The sequence below is a fragment of the Aotus nancymaae genome, unplaced genomic scaffold, assembly GCF_030222135.1.
Source record: "Aotus nancymaae isolate 86718 unplaced genomic scaffold, 86718_ANA_hifiasm-v0.15.2.pri h1tg000057l, whole genome shotgun sequence".
Lineage (NCBI taxonomy): Eukaryota > Metazoa > Chordata > Mammalia > Primates > Aotidae > Aotus > Aotus nancymaae.
Genome location: NW_026988471.1, coordinates 54372418 through 54391843, shown reverse-complemented (window position 1 = coordinate 54391843; position 19426 = coordinate 54372418). Strand labels below are relative to the sequence as shown.

At 38.0% G+C, this 19426-nt stretch overlaps 2 protein-coding genes across 16 annotated transcripts in view; one reads left to right on the top strand and one right to left on the bottom strand.

The window, feature by feature from the left end:
• The window catches only part of PPP4R3B (protein phosphatase 4 regulatory subunit 3B), a 93857-nt gene that overhangs the window by 64283 nt on the left and 10148 nt on the right, over positions 1-19426 (top strand). For 8 of the 14 annotated variants that reach the window (XM_064364123.1, XM_064364127.1, XM_064364122.1 and 5 more), the window contains 2 exons: positions 10922-11003; positions 14131-14280. In XM_064364123.1, the coding sequence (XP_064220193.1) occupies positions 10922-11003; positions 14131-14280 (232 nt within the window). Of the gene's footprint in view, positions 1-7851; positions 9487-10921; positions 11004-14130; positions 14281-19426 lie in introns of those variants that run through there. The other 6 variants (XM_012477207.2, XM_012477202.2, XM_064364125.1 and 3 more) reach the window with 2 other exon arrangements.
• CFAP36 (cilia and flagella associated protein 36) overlaps positions 12859-19426 on the bottom strand; it is a 32853-nt gene continuing 26285 nt past the window's right edge. For both annotated transcript variants that reach the window (XM_012477210.2, XM_012477212.2), the window contains exons 8-10: positions 13872-14008; positions 13575-13724; positions 12859-13047 (exon numbers count right to left, since the gene is read on the bottom strand). In XM_012477210.2, the coding sequence (XP_012332633.1) occupies positions 12928-13047; positions 13575-13724; positions 13872-14008 (407 nt within the window). In that variant the 3' untranslated portion in view covers positions 12859-12927. The remainder of the gene's footprint in view (positions 13048-13574; positions 13725-13871; positions 14009-19426) is intronic.

The following is a 19426-nucleotide window of genomic DNA, read 5'->3' as shown; positions in this document are numbered from 1 at the left end:
TTTTCACTTCTTCTAGAGTAAGTAATTGCCACTGTTTTTTCATTTGTTGCACTAGTTATGTGCCTCTTGCTAATTCTTTCAGTACCTTACCAGACTAGGTTTCAAATAGTCTCCTCTTGGAGACATCTCTCTTCAAGCCTCTTCTCCCATCCTGTTCCAGCCTAGATTGGTTGCTGTCTAAACTTCCCACACAACTGTTGTCTTGGGGCTTCCTTGGCCAACATCCTAAGACTTCCTTTTGCCTCTCTCCTTCCTTCCACCATTTATTTCCTAAATCTCATGTCTCTGTTCTCTTTTTTGATTTTCTTTCTCATTTTGGTGGAGCAAATTCTGTAGCAGTTTACTGAGGAAAAAAAAAAATCCCATGAGAGGTAAAATTTGAAACCTTGCATGTATGAAAATGTCTATTCTTTTCCAAAAGAAAGAACATGAGGGAAAAAAAGAAAAATTTTAAAAATTAGAAAATAAAATGTCTTTATTCAAACCTCACACTTGATTATTTAGCTGAATGCAGAACCAGATCAGAAATCATTTTCTCTCAGAAATTGAAGTTATTGCTGTCAAGAAGTCCAAAGACATTCTTATTTCTCATCTTTTCTGTGTGATTTTCTTCTTCCTGGAAGCATTTGGGGTTTTATTTCTGCATTCTGAAACTTGATGATGATGTACTTGGAGCATTCCTCAGTTAAAAAGTCATGTTCTGGCCAGGCGCGGTGGCTCACGCCTGTAATCCCAGCACTTTGGGAGGCCAAGGCGGGTGGATCACCTGAGGTCAGGAGTTCAAGACCAGCCTGACTAACATGGAGAAACCCTGTCTCTACTAAAAATACAAAATTAGCCGGGCTTGGTGGCACATGACTATAATCCCAGCTACTTGGGAGGGTGAGGCAGGAGAATCGCTTGAACCCAGGAGGTGGAGGTTGCGGTGAGCTGAGATCATGCCATTGTCCTCCAGCCTGAGCAACAAGAGCAAAACTCCGTCTCAAAAAAAAAAAAAAAAAAAAAATGTCCTTAAGTTTTAGAACATTTCAAGCTCTTTCTTTCACTATAACTTACTGTTTGGATGGAGTCTTCTGGATTGAAAGTAATTTTCATACCTTTTCTATACTACTAATTTTTTTTTTCCTGTTACATTTTCTGTGATATTTCTCTTGAGTTTTTGTCTTTCCAGATAATTAACTTGTGAATGAGCAAAATTAAATGCAAGCACCAACACCTTTTTCACTCTTCTTGACGCTAACAGCAGATTACAAAATACATCTGTTATACAACCTTTTTAGAAATAGGAATGAAAACAATGTTCTTGGAAAACATTTGCTCAATCACTGTAGACACAGAATTTTGAAATTAAGCAATATAGGCATTGACCGAAGTTAAGCACCACTTTAATTTGCTCTCAACCTTCTTAACAAACCATGCCCACATTCCTAAGTGGTGGCGGGTTCTTATCACCAATTGCCCTTTGGTTTATCCAGTTTCACCAGTAGTGTTAATTGTCATAGTTGAAGGCTGGCTAGACATTAGCTGCTAATGAATTTAAACAAAAGATTTGTTTGTATGATATAAATGTCATAAAGATACAAAATACTTCTTTCGTTGTAAAACTGTAAAACATGCATATTTTCTATGAGGAAAAATACAAAATCAGAATGAGAAGCCATTTGTGGATGCTAAAATAAACACTTGTCACAGATTCACAGCAGAGAAACCTGTTATCTTGCATTTTTATGTAACAAATTTATCTTGGTGAGCTCTTCCTATCAGGACATTAAGAAATTCCCTGCATAGAATTCAAAAGTATGGATATATTTTAATTTATATTTAGCCTCTGTCGATGGGCATTAAAGTTGTTTCCAGCTTTTTGTAGTTATAATCATTGCTGCAATATGTGACCACCTACATATTTCATATACATGTGTATTTCTGTATAGAACTTGCATTTATTATAATGTGCTGGGATTACAGGTGTGCCACACCATGCCTAACTGATTTTTGTATTTTCAGTAGGGATGGCGTTTCACCATGTTGGGCAGGCTAGTCAGGAACTCCTGGCCCCAAGTGATTCACCCATCTCAGCCTCCCAAAGTGCTTTTTCATAGGTTATTATTGTCATTTATTTTGATCCCTTCTTTCACATTGGGAATTTTACTCAAGTGGTAATCTTTGGATTTCCTTTCATACAAAAAATAATAATAATAATGAAGATTTTAATAAGAGTGCCAAGACAGTTTGATGGGGAAAATAGTTTTTTCAATAAATGTTACAACTGGATATCCACATGCAGAAGAATGAAGTTGGATCCCTATCTCATATCATATACAAAACTCCTCTCAAAATGGATGAAAGATCTAAACATAAAAGTATAAAACTCTTTTTAAAAAAAATAGGCATACATATCTATGACCTTGGATTTAGGTGATGATTTCTTAGATATGACATAAACAGCACAAGTGGCTAAAGAAAAATAGTAAGTTGGACTCCATCAAAATTTTAAAATTTTGTAATCCAAAGGATACTGTCACAAATGGAAAAGATAATCCATAGAATGGGAGGAAATAATTGTAAATGATATATCTGATAAGGAACTGGTACCCAGAATATATAAAGAACTCTTAAATCTCAACGTGACAACCCAGTTTTACAATGGACAAAGGATTTTAATAGACATTTCTGCAAAGAAGATACACAAGTGGCCCATATAAGCACGTAGAAAGATGTTAAGCATTATTAGTAAGAGAAATGCAAATCAAAACCACAATATGATAGCATTTCACATCCACTAGGAAGCTATAATAAAAAAAGATGCACAAAACAAGTGTTTGCAAGAATATAAATTGTGACATCCATTGCTAGTAAGGATGTAAAATGGCACAGCAGGCCGGGTGCAAAGGCTCATGCCTGTAATTCCAGCACTTTGGAAGGCCAAGGCAGGAGGATTGCTGGAACCCAAGAGCTCAAGACTGGCCTGGGCAACATGGCAAAACCCCGTCTCTACAATAATTAGCTGAACATGGTGGCACATGCCTGTGGTCCCAGCTGTTCAGGAGGCTGAGGTAGGAGGATCATTTGAGCCTAGCAGGCAGAGGTTGCAGTGAGCCAAAATCACATCACTGCACTCCAGCCTGGGCAACAGAGTGAGACTGTGTCTCAAAAAATAAATAAAATGGTATAGTAGCTTTGGAATACAGTCTGGCGGTTCCACAAAAAGTCAGAGTACCATATGACCCGGAGTTACCATATGACCTAGCTATCTCATTTTCTAGGTATATATTTAAGAAAACCAAAAACATGTCCACTGTAAAACTTGTATATGAATGTTAACAGCAATATTGTTTGTAATAGCCAAAATGTGGGAATAACCCAAATGTCTATAAACAAACTGTGGCATATTCATACAGTGGATATTAATTGGCCATAAAAAAGAATGAAGTACTGATATGCTAAGCATAGATTAACTTTGAAAACGCTGTGATAACTGAAGTAAACAAGTCACAAAAGGCCGAATGTTGGATGATTCCACTGATATGAACTGTCCAGAATAAATCCACGGAAATAGAGTAGATTAGTGGTTGCCAAGAGTTGGGTGGTGTGGGTTGCGGTGGGGGAATGAGGACTGTTTATGGGACTTCTATGGTGGGTGAAATGATGAAAATGCTCTGAAATTAGTGGTGATTATACAACTTTTGTGAATATACTGAAACCACTGAATTACACACTTTTGGTGTGTGAATTATGGTGTCTGAAAATTGTACACTTTAAAAAGTTGACTTTATGGTATGGACTTAAAGTAGTACCCTGCTTTTTTCAGGAAGTGTTAGTTGTTTGTAGTTTCTCTCATTCCCCCCAGTGTGAAGCCATCTAATTTTTACAGACCAGCCTAGTTTCTTATACCTGGTAAGTATAAGTGTGGTTGGTAGTGTTCTGAGAGCCTACATAACGAAGCTTATTGTGGGATTGTGGGGGTGGACATGTCTGCTCAGTATACAAAATTTAAATTTATTCTTCCATTTTCAGCCTGGCCTTACCATGCCCTTTACTGTGCCTAAAGTCATGAAGTATATAGTCCTTTTCTCTGTAAAGTTAATTACATTCTCTATAGAGTTCATTCTTTATAGAGTCATTTTCTCTGTAGAGTTCTCTGCAGTTGGTGATGGTGGAGGAATGGGAATCTCCTTGCTGTCAGAGGTGTAGAATCAGTGACCCAGTTGTCTGTTTTACTGTAATTTAACTGTTTTACCTGCTTTCCCCAGTATTTTGATCCCTTTACTGCCTAGCTGCTTTGATTTCTTGTAAGACAAATGAATTTCTCGTTTCTGTATCCCTCTGCAAATACTTAGTTCTTGGCTTCTTCGTATTATATGAGTTGCCTTGCCTCTGATTTCTCTTTTCAAAAATGCCTTGGCAACTCTCAACTGCTATTTTCTCTTCTCCTGTTTTCTTTGCTGGTATTTACTTTTTAAATTTCTTACTTAAATACCCGGCAAAAACAACCCAAATGTCCAACCAGGAATTCAGGAATTAAAGTATACGATGAAGCTGAGCATGGTGGCTCACGCCTGTAATCGCAACACTTTGAGAGGCTGAGGTAGGTGGATCACTTGAGTCCAAGAGTTCAAGGCCAGCCTGGCCAAACTCCATCTCTACTCAAAAATACAAAAATTAGCCAGGCATGGTGGCACATGCATGTAGTCCCAGCTACTTGGGTGGCTGAGGCACAAGAATCGCTTGCACCCTGGAGGCGGAGGTTGCAGTGAACCAAGTTCACACAACTGCACTCCAGCCCAGGCGACAGAATGAGACTCTGTCTCAAAAAAAAAAAAAAAAATCATATGATGATATATTCATACCATGGAATGCAAGGGTTTAAAACAATGAAATGGAACTTAAAGGATGAGGTAACATAAGGATGAAATTGTTGGTTTTGGCCTTTGACAAGTAACAGACCCCTGTGAAAATCCTAGAAAAACTCTGGGCACTCCCTAGAAAATTACACGTCCACAGGGTTTCATTCATTTTCGGCCAAAATCCACAAAGTGCATCTCTAGATTACAGGCCCTTTTACGTCCAACATTTCACATTTTGCATTTTTATTATTTTTATTGCAAACATGTTTTAAATGTATACTAGTCTGCTTATGGTGTATATATGAAGAGATAATGTAAGTAAAACTCAAATTGTGTAACTGAGCTTTTCAGTTATTAATGTTAGGCAAAAACAATTAAGTGTTGGCCGTTTGGAATCCAAATGTTTGAACATTATGTATAGTATGTAATACTAAGCATAACAAAAACTTTGTAACTTTACTGTCATCTTTTTTTTTTGAGACGGAGTTTCGCTCTTGTTACCCAGGCTGGAGTGCAATGGCACGATCTCGGCTCACCGCAACCTCCGCCTCCTGGGTTTAGGCAATTCTCCTGCCTCAGCCTCCTGAGTAGCTGGGATTACAGGCGCGCGCCACCATGCCCAGCTAATTTTTTGTATTTTTAGTAGAGATGGGGTTTCACCATGTTGACCAGGATGGTCTCGATCTCTTGACCTCGTGATCCACCCGCCTTGGCCTCCCTAAGTGCTATACTGTCATCTTTTTGATTACCAGATTGGTGTCTTTTTATACCAGAATTATTTCTTTTTCCCCTCTCTTCCAATTTGTTTGGCTTAGAAACCAAATGGCAGAAAAATGATAGTAGTAACAGCAACTAATAGCACTTACTGAATAACTGTGTACCAAGTACTGTGCTGAAGTGCTTTAGATGTTTTGTTGTCAATTTAATTTTTTTTTTTTTCAAGACAGAGTTTCACTCTTGTTGCCCAGGCTAGAGTGCAGTGGCACAATCTTGGCTCACTGCAACCTCCACCTCCGGGTGCAAGCGATTCTCCTGCCTCAGCCTCCAGAGTAGCTGGGATTAGAGGCATGTGCCACCATGCCCAGATAAATTTTGTATTTTTAGTAGAGACGGGGTTTCTCTATGTTGGTCAAGCTGGACTCCTAACTTCAGGTGATCCACCTGCCTTGGCCTCCCAAAGTGCTGGGAGTATAGGCGTGAGCCACTGTGTCTGGCCAGCAATTTAATTTTCAAAATAGTTCATTGGGGCCTAAATACTACTATACTAATTTTGCAGATGAAGAAACTGAGACAGAGATATTAAACCACTTGCCCAAAGTTTTTGTTGTTGTTGTTTTTTTGAGATGGAGTCTTGCTCTGTCACCCAGGCTGGAGTGCAGTGGCACAATCTCGCTCCAACCTCCGCCTCCCAGGTTCAAGAGATTCTCATGCTTCAGCCTCCTGAGTAGCTGGGACTACAGGGGCCCACCACCATACCCAGCTAATTTTTATATTTTTAGTAGAGATGGGGTTTTGCCATGTTGGCCAGGCTGGTTTCAAACTCCTGATCTCAGGTGATCCACCTGCCTCGGCCTCCCAAAGTGCTGGGATTACAGGTGTGAGCCATCGTGCCTAACCCCAAAGGTTTTGTTTGTTTTGTTTTGTTTTGTTTTGTTTTGTTTTTGAGACAGAGTCTCACTCTGTTGCCCAGGCTGGAATGTAGTGGCCCAATCCCGGCTCACTGCAACCTCCACCTCCCATGTTCAAGGGATACTCCTGCCTCAGCCTTCTGAGTAGCTGGGACTACAGGTGCGTGCCACCACGCCAGTCTAATTTTTTGCATTTTTAGGAGAGATGAGGTTTCACCTTGTTAGCCAGGATGGTCTTGATCTCCTTACCTCGTGATCCGCCCACCTCGGCCTCCCAAAGTGCTGGGATTAAGTGAGCCACTGTGCCCGGCCAAGTTTTTTTTTTTTTTTTTTTTTAATATAAAATGTGGTGTCATTAGAATTTGACATTAAACCTACAGTCAGCGTATTTTTAACAATTTAGCCATATTACCCCTTGCATATCCAGACTTAAGATGTATGTGTGATTAAGTTGAGAAACAGATTCTCAGACAGGTATATGTCTTTCTGATAACCGTTTCTAGCTGCCCAGAGGTCTTTTTTTTGGTTGGCTAATATTATAGGGATTTGGTTACATTCTGGTAAAACCAGATACCTCAGTACTTTAGGTATGAAGTATGAGTTACTTCGATTGTATTTGTTTATCCCCTAGAAGTCTGAAGGGTTTGAACTAAATATAGTGTTACAGTAGCTTTCTTAACCTGTAGGACGTGTGGAAGTTTTTATGGGATTGGCTCAAAATGAAAGAAACCCTGTGAACATGTAATTTTCTGGAGTGTGCCCAGAGTTTATCTAGGATTTTCACAGGGGTCTGTTACTCGTCAAAGGCCAAAACCACGAATTACCTCATCCTTATTTTTCTTTTGGTCAAAGAGCTAGCCCTAAATGTTTCACTTACTATTTTATAGGAATCATTTCATGTGTTTTATTTTCGGCCATTTAAGCTGTTCTTCAGAAGCACAATGAAAACAATAATGTGTACTTAATGATGAAATATACACATGATGAACAAAAACTACAAGATTTCTTACGGCAGTAAAATTAGAGAAATGCACTAATTCATCTCCAATGTCCTTTCCAGCTTCCAAATGTTATGGTTGTTATCACTACTATTGGGAAAAGCAGTCATTTTTCCACAGTAAAATTTGGAGAACTGAGTTTTTTGAAGTATCATTAATAATCCAGGAACTAGATAGAAAAATTAAGGGTTACTGCAAGTGCTACCAATTAGTACGCAAACGTTCTTAATTTCAAGCAGTTCCTTTATCCAATTCAAATGTGTTAATTTCTTATATGATATAGGAAAACAGTTTCTGATATCTTTACAAGTGACTGTATTTGTCCTAAAGACTCTTTTTTGTTACATACGTTTAAAGAAAATTTTTTTAAATCTTCAATAGGGAAGTTTGGTTGGTTTAGTGGATTATCCAGATGATGAAGAGGAAGATGAAGAAGAAGAAACGTCCCCCAGGAAAAGACCTCGTCTTGGCTCATAAAGTGTTTATTAGGGGACTCTCAACATGTGATCTTAAAATGCTGCAACTGTTCAATGAGCTGAAAATCTGAATCAGAAAGCTCTCTCACTTGACCTTATAAAAATATACAAGGAGTAGCAAAAGACACTCAATATATCAGCTAAGAGAGTTTTGTTCTATTACGAAAACAGGCTTCCCAGGAACTAGATTGCTTGCTAGTAATTAAGAGATTTGCCTTTTATGCTGTCAAAAGAAAGTTAGTAACCAGAACCTGGAAGATAGCTTCTCAGCAAGGAAAAGGCACAGGTTTGGGGATGGTTTAGGGGACGGGGAAAAGGTTGATATAATAATGCAGGGTTGCTCTTTGGGGTATCAATCTAGAAACAATTACAGAACTTCAGTTGTAAACTCAATAACATAATGTTATAATGGTGCTGGCCATGTTGTTTTAGGGTTGCCTCTTTTTAAAAGAAATTTTTATGGAAAACACATTCAGTTATCATTTTAAAAAATGAAGTTAAGCTGTTGGGACCATTTCTTTGAAAATTTAACAAAAACTAAGCCTTTTAGATAGTTGAAGGGAAGTACACCCCGTATTCAGCACATGTTGAGTTTCTACAGCAGGAATTTTCAGTACATACGTTGATGAAAACAAGCTGGATTCAAAATGAACAGTTTTTTAAAGATAATATTAAAATCAGCACTTTTAGAGAAAACAAAGGCCAAGAATCAGTACGGTAGTATTCCAAAATGATTTTCTCTAGAAATTTGAGAGTGGATAAAACAGAATGTTTTCAATCGCCGACCAGTACAATCTTTTGTGGAAGATACTTTGAAATAACTTTCTGCTTTGTTAGTAAAGTTGTCTCTCTTTCCAGAGTTACAGCAACTTTTAAAGTGTTATTTATACAGACCAACAAAGAATAGTGCTGAATTAACTGGCATTTAATATCTAGAAGCCATTTTGATCCAAGAAGCTACCTAAGTGTCAAAGTCAGCATGCAGCACATGAAGCTTCTCCATAAACAAGGGTGTGATATGAAAGCTGCTTTTTAAAAAAGAGTAAAAGCACATTCCATGTATGTAAATGAATTTTAAAAATAGAGGCAAACCGTTAAGAAGTTTTATTTTTAGAGAAGCAAGTTAACTGTAAATATTTTAATGTTAGTTTGCTCATCTATGATCTGAGATCATGCCGAAGTGAGAAAAATGTCCCCAAAATACAACTTAATGCATTGGGAAAAAAAATTTAATGGTAATTCCAGCTACAATCTTTAGATCACCCTTGTAATGTGTTATGGGTCCATTTTTCCTGGAATAGCTTAAACTGAAGCAGTTTCCCCTGTTTTGGAGATTTTGTAGTTAATTTTAATTTTGGCTATTGTTTGAAAAAGATGAGCTGTCTGTGTAGATATGAAGTATAGTTTTTTCCATAAAACAGATGTTTATTTTGTATTAAAAATACCACTGTACTTGTTTTACACCATTTGTATACATGTGGTGATATTAATGCTAAACTGTAAAATTCAGGAATTAAAATGTGACCCTGTAATTCCACAATTGATGTTTGTGTTTGGTTTGTTGTAAATATAAATTAACTCCATTTTGAGATATGTCAATTTTACAGTATCTTTTAACAGCCAATAAAATTATCCATAAACTGCTAGCTCATACACCAATTTTAATGAAATAATTCTAAACAAATGTGGGTCAGCGGCACTTTAAATATCACTTCTTATAGAAGGTAAGCCTTGGGGAAATCAAAGCATCACAGTATGGAGCTTTTCTCACCTCTTCGATTAAAGGTATACATATAATAAGAAAGACCTTTCACCTCATAAGGCAGGTGACTCAGGCTGTTTTAAACCAAGATCAGTAAAATTGCCATCCACTTTCTTTGAAGCAAGTTTTATCAAGACCTGTCTCTCAGCTTTTATTAAATTTCTTCTTATAATAAGCCCACCTGTAAAGCACTTTCCTAGTTACTCTTTAAAAAAAATTTTTTTTGAGGCTCACTCTGTTGCCCAGGCTGGAGTGCAGCAGTACAATCTCGGCTCACAGCAATCTCCACCTCTGGGTTCAAGCGATTCTCCTGCCTCGGCCTCCCAAGTAGCTGGGAGTGCAGGTGCCCATCACCATGCCCATCTAATTTTTAGTAGAGACAGGGTTTTGTCATGTTGGCCAGGCTGGTCTTGAACACCTGACCTGAAGTGATTTGTCTGCCTCAGCCTCCCAAAGTGCTGGGATCACAGGTGTGAGCCGTCGCGTCCAGCCCTCCTCATTACTCTTGACTCCTCAACTTTAAGTCCTAGTAGGAAGTACTATCTTTGTATCTTATGAAGACTTCCTTTATTTTTTCTTTCTGAAGAGCTGCCATAAGTCTTAAACATTTAAATCATCATCAGAACCTTTTCTTGTAGCAGAAATGTGAACAGTTTCTTGAAATACAGGTAACAGTTTTCATGGTGCAAGTGCTTACCTACGACAAAAACAAGGCTTAAAATACCCCTTGGAAGAACAGTTGTGAGAATTCCACGTTAGCGGCTGTCTTTAAATGACTACCCTCAGACAGAGCTGGATTTTTATATCTTTATCTTCTCTCAGTGAAGCAAGGCAAAAGTCCACGTTTATGCCTTAGGTCCTCTTAAAATGGTATCTGTAAACATGTATCCATTATAAAAACTATTTTTAATAAAAAGTTAAATGAAACATTTTTGTTTTAATCACTAGCATTTCCTCTTATCCATCTAATAATGGAAATATAACAAATGTAGAATACTGTTTTTTCTGCAGGTTAAAGATTGGAATTATATGACTGAAATGAGCAAATCTTGTTAAACTAATTTTGATATCCCTTTTTAAAAGTTTATAAGTATAGATTTAAGGAGATAGATCGTGATTTTAAGTTAAATCTTGGGAGTATCCTGTACTTAGGAAACGGTGGATGTGGGATGTTACAAGACTGGAAGTTTCTTTTTCTTTTTTTTTTTTTTAGAGATGGACCCTTGCTCTGTGGCCCAGGCTGGAGTACAGTGGCACAATCTTGGCTCACTGCAACCTCTGCCTCCCAGGTTCAAGTGAGTCTCCTGCCTCAGCCTCTCAGATAGTTGGGATTACAGGCACACACCACCACGCCCAGCTAATTTTTGTATTTTAGTATAGAGATAGGGTTTCACCATGCTGGCCAGGCTGGTCTTGAACTTCTGACCTCAAGTTATCTGCCCACGCCTCGGCCTCCCAAAGTGCTGAGATTACAGGCGTGAGTCATTGCGCCTGTTTTGTTTTTTGTGTTTTTTTTTGAGATGGAATCTGGCTCTGTTGCCCAGGCTGGAATGCAGTGGTGTGATCTTGGATCGCTGCAACCTCCGCCTCCCAGGTTCAAGTGATTCTCCTACTGCTGCCTTCCAAGTAGCTGGGATTATAGGTGCCCGCCACCATACCCAGCTAACTTTTGTATTTTTAGTAGAGACAGGGTTTCACCATGTTAGCCAGGCTGGTCTCAAACTCCTGACCTCAGGTGATCCACCTGCATCAGCCTCCCAAAGTGCTAGGATTACAGGCATGAGCCACCACACCTAGCCTAGAAGTTTCTGAAAGAAACTCTCTCCTATTATTATGGCTTATCTTTAAACAAATAGACTACAGAAAACTATCCTAGGGTCACTTCTCATAAATAAACACCAACACCCAGTGGTGGCATTTCCTTCAACAGGCTCAATCAGTTATCCCCTTTGCCTGTTTTTTAGGAATAGTTTGTCTAGAAAGAATGAGTAATTGAGTATTTTTTACATCCTGTACATCTATTTTCCAAGTCCTATTTGCTCTTGCCTTAAATATAAGTATAAATGATAAATGTAAAATCCGCCTTACCACTGCCCAAGATACCTCTACTCTTGACTGTCTCAGATGTGGTACAAGCACAACTATTCTACCTCATGCACTAGTCACCATAAAGCAGTAAAAATGAAAATTTTGATCATGTAACTTACCTGCTTTAATTTTTTTTTTTTTTTTTTTTCGAGACAGGGTCTCACTGTGTCATCCAGGCTGAAGTGCAGTACTGTGACCACGGCTCACTGCAGCCTTGACCTCTAGGACTCTGGTGATCCTACCACCTCAGCCTCCCAGGTAGCTGGGACTAGAGGTGTGTGCCACCATGCCTAATTTTTTTGTATTTTTAGTAGAGACAGGGTTTCACCATGTTGCCCAGGCTGGTCTCAAACTCCTGGGCTCAAGTAGTCTGTCCACCTCGGTCTGCCAGAGGTCTGGGATTACAGTGTCAGCCACTGTGCCTGGCCCCTGTATTAAAATTTTTCAGTGATTTGACACTGCTGGTATTACAGCATTTAAAATCCAGAGCTGTAACTGTGCTACTGCACTCCAGCCTGGGCAGCAGAGCAAGATCCTCTCTCTTAAAAAAAATTTAAATCCTCACATTTCCTACAAGACCCTACACTACTATCAATCAGTACACCACCCATCTCCAATCTTACATGCTAACCCTCTCCAGTTATGCAGTATGTGCTTTATTTCCTGCTGCAGAACCTGAGTTATTCCTTACCTATTCTTTGTGTAACCTTCTATTCAGCTTAAAGAGGCTTAGTTAGCCCTGCTCATAGCACTCTACCCTCTGCCTTTCTAACATATTGGTCTTTGGGCCTTCTCCACTAGCCTCATGAAGGCAGTGACCCTGTCAATCCAGTTGACTACTGTATCCTTAGCACTTAGCACAATGCCTGGCACAAACCGTAGGTAATCAAGTCTGAATGAATGAACTATAAAACTAGTTTCTATACTCTCTTTCCAAGGGAAAACACCCAGGAATTTGTATTAAACTAATCGGTATGAGTAGCTGCCTTCCCTACTGTCCTTTACCTAAAGTGTTTAAAATAATAAGATACTTGCATTTACAAAAGTGTTTGAAACTAAAAGTCTCGGTGGAAGGACTAAATTTATTTTTAAGACAATTTGAACTTCCATTTTCTAAACTGTTTTTAATGATTACTTATTAATAACTTCTTCTTTGAGTTTCTCTGCAAGCAATCTCCTCTTTAGCAATGTTTGCTTCTCCTCTGCTGTCATTTCTGGCTTCTCTGTCATTTCTGGCTTCTCTGTCATTTCCTGAAAAAAAAAAAAGAAAAAAAAGTTGGCTACACCATGAACAGGGTCATTTGTCTAAAATTCCCAATATACTGCCTCAAATGAACTAAGGTTAGAGGCATTTTTTTAGGGGCAGAAGAAGAGACAGACGTAGACTAGGTTTCCTAAATCTCTTCCTCGTAAAGTCTCTTCTTGGAGAAGCCCTGTTGTAGATGGTGGCTGGGGTACTGATGCTGCTCTTTGAGAAAACATCTCAGAATGCTCAGGTAAAACAGACTGCTGACCCTTACATACTCAGAGCAGAGCAAGTAAAGAAACAGCAAAAGAAAAAAAATGAACCATGACACCACTGTTATTTTCTGCCTCATAAAATCCTTATCACAACAATTTCATTTCCTAGAAAAGACTTAGCAGCTACTGCACTAGGAGGTAGTTAATATGAATGAGTCTGCAAGCAAAATTTATTAAGAGGCTGTCTTGCACATATTCTGATTTTGAGAGTTCTACTACCAGATTTGCAAATCTTGACATACTAAGGCTAGCCATACCTCTATCTCCCCAGTGGGTTTTCCTTTCTGTTCCGTATTTTGTATCTGCTTAGTCCTCATATCCTTTCTCATGGACATCAACTTATCTCTCTTCTGCTTGAGATAGTGTTCTCGTTGCCAAAGTTCTTCTGTTCCAGGTGCTGATAAATTCTGGGTCAAGTAAGAAAAGGAACTATCTAAATTCAAGTCCATTTAGTAAGTAGCACAGATGCCCACTGACTGATTCAATTCAAAGTCTGATTTCCCAGTACCTTGTCACTTTGCTTATAGTCCTTAAAAGTGATGTCTTTTACTTACTGCTATTGGTCCTTCAATGCTCGCATGCTCTAAGCCAGGAATCTTTAGGCCTTTTTGTGGGAGGGAGGAAGTTTCAGACATTTCCACCTTTCTTCCCAAAGGTTCTACTGACTGATTAGCAAAATGCACTTTAACTTCTGGTAGTAAGTAGAAAATAAGACCAATTAGAATATTATGAGAAATATTAAGTATTAGGCTAGGTTTACCAAAATGAGCTAACGTTAGTAATACTTGTTTTTCCTCATATTCACTCACTCAGCATATATTCAGTGTCTATATTGTGCCAGCCACTGGGCAAGAACAATCAACATCATCTCTATCCTTAAGGAGCTTGGAACTACAGTTTCTCACCTGTATCTCAACAAGTACCACGCTCTTGCTGTTTGTACAGTATTACAGCTACAAAAAGGTAAAATCCTTGTCTAAAGATTAGAACTATACTATAATACAAGATTGCCACATAAGCCAAATAGACAGTACACTAATCCCTTACTAACAATGTAATTGGTTTCCAAACTTTTGCTTGCAAATAAAAAGTCACCCTATATTTTCAGAAAAATTAATGTAAAGCTGTCATTTTTTGTACTGCAAGAATAAATGTCACCAATATCAATAATTTTTGTTTATAATTATAAATTGAAGGTAACTATAAACCTGCCAATGCATTGTGAAAATGTAAAGATTTCTAAAGCAAGTAGAACTTGGAAGCACATAGAAACATGAGCATGAAATGCTTTCCAGCCATTTGGTGACTGTGCCAACCAAGAGAGAGAGTTAACATTCTCATTGCTCCTCTGAGCCAAATTTTATTATAAGGTCATTGTTTTTAAAAAGATAAAACCTTTTCAGTGTAAATACATGGGCTATGAAAGAAAGCACATTGAGACAAGCAACGACTTACATTAAAATGATGCTAAGATCTAAAAGCATGATAAGAAAACATGGCACACATGTCTCTAATGATAAAAAATTTTTGCCACACCTGGTTGATCCTTACAGTTAAAAAAGAAAGAAACTTGCCAGCATACATACTAAAAGAGAAAACAGAATTTTGTCTGTGCAAGAAGCTTGACAACAGACCACTGCTCTAGCAGTGACTGGACTGACTATAGTGCCAGAGAGGTTGGAGGAAGAAAAGCTCTACAGGCCCTTGGACAATAAGGGAAATCTCAATGGAAAAGATAAGCTGGAACCAGCACTCCAAACCAACCTAGACAGGGAGCTACAGAACTAACAGAAATAGAATTAAAACACCACTGTTGTTACTGATAGTGACTTTAGCAGAGGTAGGCTTAGCCCTCAAAGGACTCACAGAGCTGGAGAAACGACAGTTCAAATCATTCCTGAGGAGGGGGGAACCCATACATATAAGCATTTATATTCCACTCATGTTCTTTCTCTGGACAGTTCTTGCCTTGGGTTTGTTAATTATGAACATACGTATATTCTCAAACCTAGAGAGGAAAGTACTTGAAGCCAAAATACTTGGCTTCTCTAATTTCTCGGAAGGAAAGATCAGAAAGCCAGAAAACCTAAAGAAAGATCATCTCATATCTGGCAACTCTGCATTAATCTGAGAAAAGATACTATCCATTGCTAGCAGGAACGAGGGAAAGACAGGCAAAAGGACAAAACAGGAGGTCAAACAACTTCATGATTCTTCCATACTTAGGTCTTCATAATGGGCTTCCATCACTTGGTATGAAGTGATTCTCTGAAATATCAGATATGCTCATTAAAAAAAAAATTTTTAATTAAAATCATTACTTTTGGAATTATCTACCATTTGTGTTGTGCCATTAATGTGTAAACTGAATTACATGTGGTTTGAGATCAAGTTTTCTATAGCTTCACTTAATCAGATAAGAAAGCAGACAAAGCAAATTTAGTCAAATTATGTTAGACACATTTAAATATTATAAGTACTTAGGCGTATATAAAACAAAGTTAATTTGGGTCAGCAAATTAAAATGGAGCACAGATAAACCTAAAGCAGGAGCTTTCATAGGTATAATTCAAATGAGGCTATTTCTACTTACAATCTGCAGAATGTATCAGAATGTGTGTGTGTGTGTGTGTGTGTGTGTATATATATATATAAAGAAATGGTTTGACTTGACACAAAGAAAGAAGCAAGGTAACTTCACAAATTTGCTTCTAGTCGATAGCCTCCTGTTTTGTCAAGTAAGACTCTAACTCCTTGAAATTAATGGGTGCGCTCAGTAAACTAGCAATAGAGGGGAACTTCCTCAACTTCATAAAGAGTATCTAAAAAAAACTCTAAAACTTAACACAATATTTAACGGTGAGAAACTAGAAGGTTTCTCACAAAGATCAGAAACAAGGCAAGAATGTCCCCTCTCACCTTTCTGATTCAACATCATACTAGAAGTCCTATAAGACGGTCGGGCGCGGTGGCTCACACCTATAATCCCAGCACTTTGGGAGGCCGAGGCAGGCGGATCATGAGGTCAAGATATTGAGACCATACTGGACAACATGGTGAAACCCTGTCTCTACTAAAAACACAAAAAATTAGCCGGGCATGGTGGCACATGACTGTAGTCCCAGCTACTAGGGAGTCTGAGGCAGAAGAATCACTTGAACCCAGGAGGCAGAGGTTGCAGTGAGCCAAGATCACACCACTGCACTCCAGCCTGCTAACAGAGCGAGACTCTGTCTAAAAAAAAAAAAAAATCCAGTAGGACAAGAAAAGAAAAGAAAAAGTACACTGATTGGGAAGGAATAAATAAAAATGTCTTTATTTGCAGAACATGTTCATCTACAAAGAAAACACAAAAGAATTGACAGAAAAACTGAAAAAAGTAATTATATAGCAAGATTACAGGATACAAGATTAATATACAGAAGTTGTTCACTTTCCTTTATACTAGTAATGAATAAATGGAATTTGAAATTAAAAATACAATATCATTTACTTTAGCACAACACCCCTAAAAAATGAAATACTTAGATATAAAAATAACAAAATATGCACAAGATCTATATGAGGAAAATATAAAATTCCAGAAAGAAAGAACTAAACAAATGGAGAGATATTCCATGGTTTGTTGTTTTTTTATTTTAAATTTTTGTTTGAGACAGGGTCTCACTCTGTCGCCCAGGCTGTAGTGCAATGAGGCAATCTTTACTCAAACTGCAACCTCCACCTCTGGGGCTCAAGCAATTCTCCTGCCTCGGCCTCCCTAGTAGCTGGGACTACAAGCACGAACCACCATGCCCAGCTAATTTTTGTATTTTTTGTAGAGACGGGGTTTTGCCAAATTGCCCAGGCTGGTATTGAACTACTGAGATCAAGTAGTCTTTCTGCCTTGGCCTCCCAAAATGCTGGGATTACAGGCACGGCCACCAAGCCTGGCCTAGTCCATGTTTATGGACAGCAAGACTCAATAATGTCAAGATGTCAGTTCTTCCCAACATGATCTATAGATTCAATATAATATAAATCAAAAATTCAACAAGTTATTTTGTGGATATTGACAAACTGACTCTAACATTTATATAGAGAGGCAAAAGACCTAGAATAGCCAACACAATTAACAAAATTGGAGGACTGACACTACCCAACTTGAAGACTTCAAACTATAGTAATCAAGACAGTATGGTATTTGCAAAAAAATAGAGAAATAGTTCAATGGAACATAATAGAGAGCCCAGAAATAAACTTACATAAATATAATCAAATGATGTTTGACAAAGGAGCAAAGGCAATACAATGAGGAAACAAAACTGGAATGAGACATCCAAAAGAAAAAAGATGAATCTAGACACAAACTTTACACACTTCACACACAAAAAACATCAAAATAGATCACAGACCTAAATGTAAAGTATAAAACTGTAAGAATCCTAGAAGATAACATTGGAGAAAATTTAGATGACCTTGGGTATGGTGATGACCTTGGGTATGGTGATAGATACAACACCAAAGGCACAGCCTATGAAATAATTAATAAGCTGAACTTCATTAAAATTTCTGCTATGTAAAAGACAGTATCAAGAGGATGAGAAGACAAGCCATAGACTGGGAGAAAATATTTTCAGCAGACACATCTGATAAAAGACTGTTATTCAAAATATACAAAGAACACTTAAAACTCAACAATAAGAAAATGAACCCAATTAATAAGAAAGCAAACAATCCAAAAAATATAATGGGCCAAAGACCTTAACAGACATATCACCAAAGAAGATACAGAGATGACAACCAAGCAATGAAAAGATGCTCCACATCATGTCATCAGGGAAATGGAAATAAACTAACAATGAGATACCACTACACACCAACTAGAATAGTCCAAACCCAGAACACTGACAACGCCAAATGCTGGCAAGGATGCAACAAGAGCTCTCATTCACTGCTATGGGGATGGAAATGGTACAGCCGCTTTGGAAGACAGTTTGGCAGTTTCTTACAAAACTAAACATACTCTTACTGTAAGACATAACAATCATGCTCCTTGGTATTTACCCAAAAGGACTGAAAGCTTATGTCCACACAAAAACCTGCACATGGATGTTTATAGCAACTTTATTCATAACTGCCAAAAATTGGAAGCAACCAAGATGTTCTTCAGCAGATAAGTGAATAAACAAACTGTGACACATCCAGACAATGGAGTATTATTCAGCGCTAAAAAGAAATGAGCTACCAAGCCATGACAAGGCACAGAGAAACCTTAAATGCATTATACTAAGTGAAAGAAGCCAATCTGAAAAGGCTAGTACTACTGTATGATTCCAACTGTATGGCATTCTAGAAAATGCAAAACTATGGAAACAGTAAAAAGATCAGTGGTTGTCATGGGTTAGGAGGTGGTAAGGATGAACAGGCAGAGCAGAGAATTTTTAGGGCAGTGAAACTATATACTACATGATACCATAATGGTGAATACATATCATCATACATTTGTCAAGACCCACAGAATATACAATACCAAGAGTGAACCCTGATGTAAACTATGCTCTCTGGTTCGCGGTAGGTTCACCAACATAACATATGTACTACTTTTGAGGGGACTGATAATGGGAGCAGCTAAGCATGTACTGGGCAAAGAGTATATGGGGGAAATCTCTGTACCTTCTGCTTAATTTTACTGTGAACCTAAAACAGCTTCAATTAAGCATATTAAAAAAAGAAAATTGCTCTCCAACTTACATAAAAAATTAATGGGTAAACATCACATTAATCTCAATTATAGAAGTTCTTCTAAACTAAGGTATAGAAGAACATATTTAGTGTCAGAAGACCAAGGTAAGTCATAACTCCACCACTGAAGAGTTCAGTGATCTTGGTTAGACAAGTTGCTCAGCTTCCTTGAATTTCTTAAAAAAAAAAAAAAAAAGGGATGAGTACAGTGGCTCATGCCTGTATTCCCAGTGCTTTAGGAGGCTGAGGCAGGAAGATCACTTGAGGCCAGGAGTTTGAGACCAGTCTAGGCAACACAGTAATACCCGACTCAACAAAAATAATTTTTTTAAAAAAAGATAAAAGAAAAACAAGGATCATAATATCTATCTCACAGAGTTATATT